This window comes from Manis javanica, chromosome 17 (genome assembly GCF_040802235.1).
Source record: "Manis javanica isolate MJ-LG chromosome 17, MJ_LKY, whole genome shotgun sequence".
Classification (NCBI taxonomy): domain Eukaryota; kingdom Metazoa; phylum Chordata; class Mammalia; order Pholidota; family Manidae; genus Manis; species Manis javanica.
In genome coordinates, this window is record NC_133172.1 from 58,813,979 (window position 1) to 58,825,559 (window position 11,581).

General features: G+C 45.5%; 1 protein-coding gene across 7 annotated transcripts; it reads right to left on the minus strand.

The window, feature by feature from the left end:
• Window positions 1-1,891: 1,891 nt before the first annotated feature.
• Window positions 1,892-10,655, minus strand: SDR42E1 (short chain dehydrogenase/reductase family 42E, member 1). Of its 7 annotated transcripts, none has more exons than XM_036993886.2 (5): window positions 10,350-10,507; window positions 9,842-10,018; window positions 4,800-4,880; window positions 4,398-4,491; window positions 1,892-3,830 (listed from the first exon to the last, which is right to left on the minus strand). In XM_036993886.2, the coding sequence occupies exons 4-5, from the start codon at window positions 4,463-4,465 to the stop codon at window positions 2,720-2,722; spliced, it is 1,179 nt and encodes a 392-aa protein (XP_036849781.2). In that variant the 5' UTR covers window positions 4,466-4,491; window positions 4,800-4,880; window positions 9,842-10,018; window positions 10,350-10,507; the 3' UTR covers window positions 1,892-2,719. The 7 variants fall into 7 exon arrangements, with proteins under 7 accessions (XP_036849781.2, XP_036849778.2, XP_073081731.1 ...); XM_036993883.2 differs by having other exon boundaries at window positions 4,796-4,880; XM_073225630.1 differs by lacking the exons at window positions 4,800-4,880; window positions 10,350-10,507 and adding an exon at window positions 10,529-10,655.
• Between the last annotated feature and the right edge of the window lie 926 nt (window positions 10,656-11,581).

Here is an 11,581-nt window from a genome sequence, read left to right on the forward strand (position 1 = left end):
CCTCAGGGAGACCGAAGGTGGGTCTCAGAGAGCTGATTGAATCAGGCTTTTAAGAATCTTAAGGGTATTGTCCCCCAGCAGTCTGAGAAGCCCAAGGTAGAGAAGGACTTATCTCAGAGAAACTTGTGGGTGGGGCTTTTGCCTGATGGGCTGAACTGCACTAAGACTTACAGGAAACACAGTGTTCAAAAGAACTTTTTGCAGTTAACATTACCAGCTTGGGCTGAAAGAGGCACAGTACAAAATGTAAAGAGGTTGGACCCTCACAATTCTACTGGGTGGAAGCAGGCTGAGAAAGCCATGTAGCTGTAAATACGGGCTACCTTTTGTGGAAAGGATGCTCGGAGGGCGGAGCCGAGAGCCCAGTCTCCAAGACGGCCCTGACTGTTCCCCACCTTCTAGGACTCATACCTTTGGGTATCCCTCCCACACAGAAGAGAGTAGGATTGATCTGTGTAGCCAGTGTACTGTTAGGTGACAGTGTGTGACTTCTGAGGATAAGTCCTGGAAGACTGCAGCTTCCACCTTGCTCTCTCGGATCGCCTACTCTGGGGGAAGCCAGCTGCCACGCTCCTAGGAGGCCATTCAAGCGGCCCTACTGAGATGCCCACACGGTGAGGAACTGAGGCCTTCTGCCAACAGGCATGTGGACCAGTCATCCTGGAAGGGGATCCTCCAGCTTCAAACGTTTAGATGACTGCAGAGTCAGATGACATCATGAGATGACCCTCTGGAGACCCTCTAAGCAGGAGCTGCCCAGTTAAGCTGCACTCCAATACCTGACCCATAGAAACTAGGAGGTAACATTTGTTGTCTTAAGATGATGTACCTCGGGGTAATTTGTTATGTTAACAGTAAGTAATTAATACAAGGACAAAGGCTGTAAGAATGTAAGTTCACGAAAAGGAAATGCACTATATTTCAAGGAGAGAGCAGACAACTGTGTCAAGTGTGGGATGGCCAAATGCCTTCTACTTGGATGACAACAGCCCACATACCAATTCCGAATTTCATTTAGGCTTCTTGATTGTGGAAAACAAAACCAAGCAAACCCCACTATGCTCGGTATTCCTGGTTTAAGAAAATTGAGAGGTTTGTATCGTTCTTTTGAAGGGCTTCATAAAAACATGTTTTGAAAGTCTGTGGTACCTCTCACTGACAGTGGGCAAATGTTCATCGTACTTATCTGGTCTGTCAGAGACTTTCTCATATGCACACACTAGACTGGACAAATGTATGGAGCAGAGAAACCTTCCAAATAGCACCAGGAGGGTTAGATATGTTGCAGCTATTCATACAAGTTAGCTCTGGTGGAAAGCAGAAGTTTCTTATGCTATCAAAGACTCCAAAAATATTTTACCAAAAAACAATCACTACCACCATCTCATATTTATGTTGGAATTTATATATTAATAGTACTTTCACCACAACTTATTTTATGCTCACAACAAACCCTGTGAGGTGGGTGGGTGGGGGGGGTTATAGAAAAGTCAAATACAGTCATTCCTATTTCCCAAATGAGAAAACGGAGGCCTTCAGTTACTGGGTTAAAGCCACACAAAACATTCATGGCTGTAGGTCCTCTGGTGTCAAGTTGAGCACTTTTTCCAAAACATTCACCAGGGACTATTCATCAAGCATTTGCCTTCTATACATCTTCTCTGAACAACTTGAATGTCTTTCCAAAGCAATCCTAATAATGTTTTAATACTGTCCTTTCTGTAACTGGAATCATGGAATGGGTAAGAATTCTCTTCTTCCCACTTTGGTTCCTATGCAGAAGTACAAGTTGAGTGTCAATGCCACCACTGTTCAAAACATTCCTCCTTAGAAGTGGCCTTCAGAGAATCAAAATTCTTCCCAGCAAGAAAACCAGTCTATTAGTTTAGGGTTATGTTTCATTTTTTTAATTATAAATGGCATTTTTATCTTGATTAACTTTCTTAATCACCAGACTTTTAGCTGTTTCCTAAAGCCTGATCTATTCTCAAAGACCAAAACTTAACAAACACTGAGGATATTCAAACACACCTGTTACAGACTGAAGGAAAACCAGTCATCCCAGAAAGCGGACAATATTAAGAAAAAAAATGGCTTGTGTTGTGTTGAGTGGCACTTTATACGCCTTGTCTAATTTAATCTTCAAAAGAATCCCATGGGGTAGGATAAAGGTCTTTGTTTAAACATCACACATACCATATGGTCACATAGGCTGATGCCCTCATTTCGCAAAGGGCACAAACTAATTCCTAAAATTTATACTGTGAGCTCATGCCTGCCAACAGCCACCACCCCCTCAGAAGGCTGATCTGTAGGGTGTTTTCACACATTTTCAAGCTGGTGTTTTGCCATTCCCGTATCCGTGCATGTTTTAGTCCATTTTAAGTAGATGTAGCATGTACAGAATAAAATAAGTCTATTTTTTGGCTTCTGGGAAATTCAAGTTAGACATTTCTGCTCTACGATTCCAAAATGACTTCTACTGTATTCATCCAAAGAAGGACAGAAGAAACAGATTTCAAACTTATCTCTGCTTCTTTTCTTTTCCCATCAGGATTTAGTACAAGGAGGGAAGAAAACGAAAACTTAGTTCAAGAATCTATTCTTAAATAGCAAAAAAGTGAACAGCCAAAATTTGCTACCAGGTATCACTATATTTTCCCAAACCCGTGTTTCTTGAGAACCACCAAGTGTGATCAGTTCACTGCCAGCTCCTCCTTCACAGGGACAGAATCACAGAAGGCACACACATGAAAACTGCTATAACCACGAGTAAGACCAAAAGTCCGCCCCAGACAAGACGCTCAGAGTCATGACTCCCAGGACTTCTGCCATGACCATGGGCTTTAAACCATTCTACTACTTCCTGGAGGTCAAACGGCTGAGCCTCATAACCGAGCTCCTTCTTGGCTTTCTCCAGACTAAAGTAATGTGTGACACCAGTTTTGTAAACTTCGGTGCGTGTGAGGAAGGGCTGGAAATTGTAGAGTCGGCCCAGAATGAAGTGAGCCATCTCTGTTAGGAAAGCAAAGCAGTAGATGACGGTCAACGGCAGGCGTGTGGATGGGAACGTGTAGCCCAGACCCTCAACCAAAGGCCGGAAGAACTCAAAGTTGTTCACGGGTCTGCCATCTGAGATGAAGTAGGGCTGTCCAGAGGCAATGTGGCCCTTGTCAGCTTTCAGGGCCTCTGAGGCCAGAATGTGAGCCTGTACCAAGTTGTCTACATGGACAAATTCAACCAGGCTCCTGGGATCCCCGTATACAAATTTGAATAGGCCCCGCTCAATGTAGCTCACTATCCTGGGAAGGTGCCTCTGTTCTCCGGGCCCATAGATGCCAGCCGGCCTCAGAGCACAGGTTCGCAAGACACCATCGCTTCTTTCCAGGGCTGCACCACTTGCCTCCAGCACCTTCCTCTCTGCAATAGACTTGGTCCGAGAGTAGTGATCAGGGTGGAGGTGAAGGGGTAAGTAGGGCAGAGATTCATCTCCGTTTCTGATAACTTGACCTCCGAAGACGACATTAAAGGTGCTAGTGTAAACTAACCTTGGCACCCCTCTCTGCCTGCAAGCTTGGAGGATGTTGTCTGTGCCCCCGACGTTGACTTCCTCAATCAGGTTTGGGTTCAGCTGCTCTCGCCCTGACATGCCATAAGAGGCAATATGGAACACGCAAGTGACATCCGTGTCCTGGAAGGCTTTCTCTATGTCAGAGAGGTGGCGGATGTCTCCACGTACAAACTCGATGCCTTCTGGAATGGTCTGAGCAGGGCTGCTGAGGTCAAACAGAAGCACGTGGAATCCCTTCTCATTAAGAGCACAGCCTAGGCTGAAATGAGAGAGTAAGTCTGATCGAACTGCTATTAAGCGATGCCTAGGAAAATAATCTACCCGTCAATGTGGGGCTGACCCAGGAGTGCCCTGTCCTGAGTCCCTCACTGTACAGCTCTTCCTTATGCGACTCACCCTTATGCAAACACTCAAAAATGAGAATCCTTACATTTGCTTAAATTACAATGAGAGCTTTTATCTTCAATGATGGTAGCATCTGCATGTCACATTTCCCCCCTCATTTCAGAACCCGCCATCCATTCTCTTGAATTTATGAATGATAACATAACTGGGAAAGAATAGCCATTATTTAGAAATTGTTTTTGGGGATATGAATGATCTCTCCTCCCCAGTTTAATGGTTTTACAAAGAATTTTTCTTCAAGGAGGACATATCTGTAGTTCTGAAGTTAATACCTAAGCAGTGGACAACAGAGTTCACTTCTGGCTTAAGACTATACAAACACACAAAAGTGTACACAGTATTAATGTCAGAGTTCCAACCTATACTTTCCAGCAACTTCCAGAAAAATAATTCCATGGGCATATTTTATCAATGCACTGACCGGAAACCAAAATAGCCACCTCCTCCTGTAATGAGGACAGTTTCCTTTGGAGATTTTTGCGAGTCCATATGTGTCGGTCAAAAGATCACTGGACCTGTAGGAAAGAAGTATGCAACACTGGTACTGAGCCTCTGCACCTATCGCTGCATCTACAAAAGTGGGGCCGCTGATAAGCTCACAGGCTTACAAAGACCCAATGGGAAAGAATATAAAAAAATGCCCCGCAAAATGCCTGACATGACTTGAGCAACACATGGACATCATTTCTCAAATTTCCTTTTCTTCATGTGCTAGAATTTAGGGATTCAGTTACTCTACTACAGTCCCACGTACCGTGATTAGGTCCCTTGAAAGCACAGAGTTACAGAGAGTTTCACAAGTTCTTTTGGAGAACTGACCTACATTGATCAGATTGCCAGGAAAGGTCATCATTCATGAAGAAATCTTAAGACAGCTGAAGACAAGGTTCAGTGACTCAGGGGTCTGAGGGGGTGTGGAAAAGAAGAGTGAGAAATGTTAGGAAAACTGAGCTAAATGGTGAGGAGGATGGCTGATGGATTACAGAGGCTTGACTAACAAGTGCCACAGTTGTGCTTCTAAGAAAACTTGTGAAGAATGAAGTACCAGCAGCCCTTTAATATGCCCAATCGTGACCTTATGATTCTATTATTTTCTGAGTGCAGAACACTCCCCCTTGGATTTGGAGTAGCCACAAAAATGAATGTAGTCAGTTCTATTCTATTATTTAACATCATCACCATGACTTTGTTACAGAGGCTATTTTCAAACACAGATGTCAGATGTATATTTCAATCCAGATTTCTTACCTTCATCTACTTGACCTGGTTCTATCTCCCTCTCTGGTTGCATCTCATATTCTTCTGCTATTGGCATGCTACCCTCCAGCCACCTGGATTCTTTCCTTCAGATGCCAAACTCATTCATTCCTTGAGAACTATGAAAAGTTCCAATTTTGCCTTGAGGGGAACCATCACTCCATCAGATCTCTGCCTGGCTGCATCTTTCTCAATATTTAGGTCTGCTGGCATTCTTACTCAACTCAGAGAAGCTTCTGTGATAAACCTATATAAAATCTCACCTTTGCCTTACATGCTGCTTTGTTTTCTTCACAGGACATTTCACAACCTAAAATTACTTGTCTACTTTTTTACTATCTCCTTCCAATAGTACAAAAGTTCCATGAAAACTAAGACCTTTTGCCTTTTTTACCGGCACGTCCCTACAAGAACCTACAACAGAGCAGACTCAACAAATATTTGTTGAGTTTATGGATCATTTTGAACACCATGAAATACATGCAACTTAGTAAAATTATGATGTGCACAAATTATGCAGGGTCCTGTAGTGTCTGTCATTATGTATGTCAATTAACACTGCCATTCTAACTTATCTCCTAAAAAATTCTGGGTCACATAATGAAAATGACACAAAGAGCAATTGCAAAAAATTCCTGCATTTTGGAGCTTACCATGGGGAAGAGAGGCTTTTGCAAATATCTAAAATACAAGGCAAAAAGGAGAAAACAGATCACTGTTATGAAACTGGTATAAACAAGAGGCTGTGGGAGCTGAGGAGCTGCAGGGCAGATCAGAGAAGACTTCCCCGAGGAGTGGCCGGTAGAGCTCAATGGGAAGGTAGCTGATATGAGGCAGAGGGTTTCTGCAGGCTGAGGGAGCATGAGTAAAGGGAACAGCAAAAGAGAAGGCTGTGTTGGGCACCCGAGATGGCCAGGCCCCTGAGGCTGGTGTGAAACTGAGGCCCAAGTATGCAGCTGGTGATCTAGGGTGGAGACAGTGTGAGGTCAGCTTGCAGGGAGCTGGACTTGTATTCTGCAGACAACAGAAAGCCTCCACAGGCTTACTGAAGGGCATGCTCACTTTGGTCCTTGCTCATGATGAAGCTTTCCACGAAGGAGGGAGAGTCTGGAAACAGGCAAGGGTCTGGGAAGGGGTTCCCGGGATCTGCAAGTGAGGACAGATGCCAGTGCGCTCAGCTAAAATTAGGACGACGGGTGGCAAGCAACTGAATGAGGCCACGGCAGGCAGCATCCAGGGGAAGCTCAAGGAGAGTGATGTCGTTGACTGAGAGACAGATTTTAGAAATGCTGTCTGGCTGAGTTTTGATTAATAGGATGCCAGACAACAAGGTTTAAGGCATTCTTAATATCTCCACAAGAATTCCACTGCAAGGGATTCGGAAAATGGACAAGGTCTCAAGGGGTCCAATTAAGCAAATTCCGACAGAAATTTGTCCTAATCTCCAATTATTCTGTTTGCAAAACTGTACATTCTAGACTAGTCACAAGACCACAGGTCAATCATGGCTCATGTGCACATGAATCATGCTGGGAACGTACAAGTTCAAATTATTAATGCTTCAGTGTACCTGCCAGGCTTATTCATGCTTCTCCTCATTTGCCTTCCTACTAATTCCAAAATGATCCAAGGCAAGAACTTGTACAACTGACCTGGCCAGGAGGGTCAGATGGGAAAGGGGGCAATGAGTAAGGAAATACTGATGGTTTAGCAAGACCGACAGCTATCCATTCAGGTGGGTTAAACTTTTACAGATTACCAGCCATTAACTGTACCACCCAGGAGCCATCTCCTCCCTTGCAGGCTCCCTACATCAATAAGCAGAGAAAAACTGTAGCAAGCACGTTTCAAGAAAAACTGCAAGCAGGTCCCACGAGCACTCAGCCAGAAGGGAGAAGAAGCCTATACGCAGTTTTTCTTCAATCGGCTGCCGGACTTTTATATAACTTATGGCTTCTGTTTTATTAATTAAGTTCAGTCGATTCCTTCCAGGGCTGGGCGCTCAGACCAGTTTCTATAATTGCAAGTGCTTTGGGGCTCTTCCAAAACACAGCTTTGTTCAGTAATTGCTTTTCCTCTGAGTGGAGGGGAAGGGTTACATCTGATCTGAGCAGCCATCCTGGTGGAGACAGGTTAAAGTTAAGTGCATGATCGGGAAAAGGAATCTTAATTACAAACAGGAAAATAAATGAAATTTAAAATGTGCCTGACCTCTTGATAAAACCAAGATAAAGCGAGGGTAATAAAGTTGACATCTCACAGGGAAGTTAGGAGAAGAAACTCATAAAAATGACTATGAGTACTTTAGATTTTCAAAGCCCTAATTAAATGCTAAGGATCAGTAATAAGAACCTTAGATCATGCACCCAGTTCCTTTATCCCAAGTACAAGATGACCATACCACTAAACCTCCTGTATTATAAGGCAGTATACAGATCTATGTGCCAATGGAATACAGAATGCTGAATTGAGACTGTTCTCATAAAAATGAAATTTTACTGTATTTACCTTAAGACAGATAAAAATATCTCCAGGTGGTTGTGGTGGTGTGTTTTAAATTCCTGCCCAAGTACTGACTAGAGGTAAAAGGTAACTGTCTTACTGTATTGAGATCAGGAAAATACAGAGGCTGGAGGATTAGAGAAGGTGCTGTTCAAATTCCATGCATGATCTCAAAATTACCTGTGTTAATTATTAAGTAGTCAGAGCAATTAAGATGAAGGAGTAGTTAGAGACGAGAGCCCTGATGCAGGTGAAAGGGTGACTAGCGCTGATACAGGCGAAAGGGATGTTAGGTCTAAAAGCAGACTCTTGCAATTCATTATGTTTAGGACAAAAATAATAATTTTCTGACTGGTATTCCCCATCTGCTTTCCCAACTACCATATAAACCCCATGTGCACACAGGCCATTTCTCCAGGAGTATCTGCAGGGACAAGAGGTATCTATCCAGCAGATTGCAGACCCAGTAAATCTAAATGGAACGAATATTCTGCAGCCTTTTCACATGCCCCCTTCTGCTCTATCCGCAAGGAGATCCAGAGTACTTTCTCCTCTCCCGAGGTCAGCCGGTCTGCCACTCTAACATAGCCAAGTAGTATCAGCTGCCACTTACTAAGCACTAACCATTGGGTTGGGCCCTTTCCATGAACTATTTCCCTTGATGTCCTATGAGACAAGTACTTATTTGTTAATCTCATTTACTGCAGCAATAAAATGGTAGAGCTGGGATCTGTCCCATTGGAACCCAAGGGTGTCTGACTTCACGGCTTATGTCTCAGCCACAACAGCACCTGGGGTGAGGTCCCTGACCTGCAGCAGCTGAGTCTATGCCGATCTGAGTCCTGTGGGGTCTTTCATAGCTAATGTATTTTACAAGCTCCTCAGGGCCCCTCCAATCCCCACAAGGGCTAGGAGGAGGTGCCCCATCCTCTCCCACGAGGCAGATGTGGTGGGAATGTAGGGTTCAGCTCCCTAGGTTGTTAATCAGAAAATGTGGATCTTAGACTTGGCTCTACTACCAATTCCCTGCATGACCCTGGGCAGGCCTGAACCTCTCTGATACTATGTCCTCCTCGCTAAAATGAAAACAATAACTATGGCTACTTTTATTACTTATTATGAGCTAGCTGCTGTAAGGGCTTTAAAGGCTCACCACTGAAGCCTCAGGACAATCTTCTAGATAGTTACTATCCTCAGTTTTACAGAGATGAGGAAAAAGGTTAAGAAACTTGCCATATATATATCCGAAGTGAATGAAATCACTCTCAAAGATACCTGCACCCCCATAGGCATTTCAGAATTGCTCCCAGTAGCCAACACATGAAGACAACCTAAATGCCCATCAATGAATGGATAAAGAAAATGAGGTGTATTTATATACAACAGAATAGTATTCAACCATTAAAAAAAAAAAAAGGAAGGAAATCCTGCCACTTGTAACAACATGAATGGAACTTGAGGGTCTTACATGGAGCAAAATAAGTCAGGAAAGATAAATACTGTATGATCTCACTTATATGTGGAACCTAAAAAAAGCTGAACTCAGAGAAACAGAGTGGAATGGTGGTTAACAGGGGCTGGGGGATTGGAGGATATGAGGAGCCGTTGGTCAAAGTGTACAAATTTCCAATTATAAGACAGTAAGTTCTGGGTTGTAACATAGAGCACAGTGACTATAGTTAACAATACTGTATTATAGGCTTGAAAGCTGCTAAAAGAGTAGATCTTAAAGTTCTCAGCACAAGCACAAGAAACTGTAAGTACGTGAAGTGAGATGTTAACTAATCTTATACGGTGGTTATTATTTCACAACATATATGGGAATTGAACCGTGGAGTTGCACACCTTAAAATTACACAGTGTTATGTCAATTAGCTCTCAATAAAGCTGGAAGAAAATAAAATCTTTAAAAAACTCCAACAACAAAAAAACTGGCCCACAAATCATGTCGGTCACAAGTGGCTGAGCTGGACCCAGCACTCGGAATTAGGTGTCCGGACTCCCCAGCCTGGGCTCTTCACCATTATCTGTCGCTGGGGTTGGGACAAGGCAGTGTTCGTTTACCACCTTCAGGATTTGCCACACCTGGTACTCTGGTACACTTACCTGTTACCTTCCCACGAAATACATTCGTGTTAAATGGGAACCTTACGTTGCCACTTTAAACGGGAGACCAGAATAATTTGTCATAAAGACGTGTTCTCCCTCCAAGACGTGAGAGGCAAACAAGCGACGCGAATCCAGTGTAGAGGTGCGTGCTAAAAGCTCTGAGCTTGGGGCTTGCTAAAAAACAAGAAAAAAAAAAAAAAAAAGGACGAGAAATGGTAGTTAGCCAGTGTTTGTGGCCCCTGCAGCAGTCGAGGAAGGCCCGCCGGGCGCGGCTCCCCGCAATCGGGGAGGACAGCGCGGGGGAGGCGCGCCAGCCCCGGCCGGGGGTCACTCGCTACGCACCCGGCGCACTTGCCGCGGGGCTCGGCTCACCCGGCGGCCGCCCCGGCAGGCAGAGGCAGGGGGACCCTCGGGCCGCCCCCGGGGCGCGCACCAGCCTCGGCGCGCCGGCCAGCCCCGTTCCGGCCCCCCGCGGAGGGCGCCCTCCCGCCCCCGGCCCACTCACAGCGGCGCGGACGCGAGACGGGGCGGCTCAGGGCTCTGGCGGGCGCTCGTCTCTGCCGCCGCTGGCTCCGCGCACAGCCCGAGCCGTCGGACCGGCTCCGGGAGCCAATTCCGGGCCTCTCTAGGCCGCCCGGAGGTCACGGCATCTCTGTGATGCGCAGGTTTCTGCGCCACCCTCACCTGTGATGGCGAGCAGGCTCACCCCGTCGTCGATCTGCCCCTTGTGCCCAGCCCAGGTGTTCCAGCTTCTCCGGAGCCCTTTGGGGGTCACGTCTACTGCTCTCCCCACCTCCATTTCCTGCCTTTAGACTTCCACCTCCACCTTTGTGTACCGCCAATGCTGAGCACATTCCCTGGGAAAGAGGAGGGGCTCAGCTCAGCCAGTACTGCTTGAATGGATGGATGGATGGATTGGGGGATGATGGAGGGTTGGATGCGTGGCTGCTGAGGCTCCGTGAGACTTCAATGTTCATCCTCCATGTATCTTTTTAAGTCTTTATTTGAGTTTGCACGTTTATGTGCATCTGTATGTTTTCCCATATCCTTGACTTTCCTTATTTTTCCCAGTTCTAGTAGGTGTGAGGGGATGGCAGCGAGGCACCACCAGCTTCTGGTACACACCAGCCTCCTGTAGTGCTGTGCCTTTCAAGGGTGCTATTGGGTGTCTGTCCTATCTCAATGGTTTCCTTGGGCAAAGCTCCTGAGATATCTATTGGGAAAGTGGCTTGTGACACGAGTCCTAAAGAATGTGCTAGAGTTTGCCCAAGGAGAAGAGAAGAAAGGGACATTTTGGTGGGAGAAATAACAGGGCTAAAGCAGTCAGGACTGAGTACCTTGTGTTTGAAGAATGAAGAGGTGCTGGTTATGTCTGTTCTGGGAGGAAAAAGGAGATACTGTGCTGTGTGCCTCTCAGATTACTTAATCTGGTGGGGAAGAACTTGTCCATACGTTGGGACTGTCCAGAGGGCTGCCGCAAGATGTAGGAAGTCTATAGGAGAAGGTGTGATCCAGATCCCCATATTCCACCCTTTTCCTGACATGTTCTTGTCCAAATAAACCTCTTCACTGCTTCTGGAAGCTTCTTTAGAGCTCTGCTGTGGTTTCAGGGAATTCCAGCATCTGAAAACACTGTCCTGACCTACTTTGAAGGGTCTCCTTTTGCCCCTTGACTTGAAATCATTTCTCCAGGGAGCCATACTTCCGGGGGGGTGGGGGTGGTTTTCAAACAATATG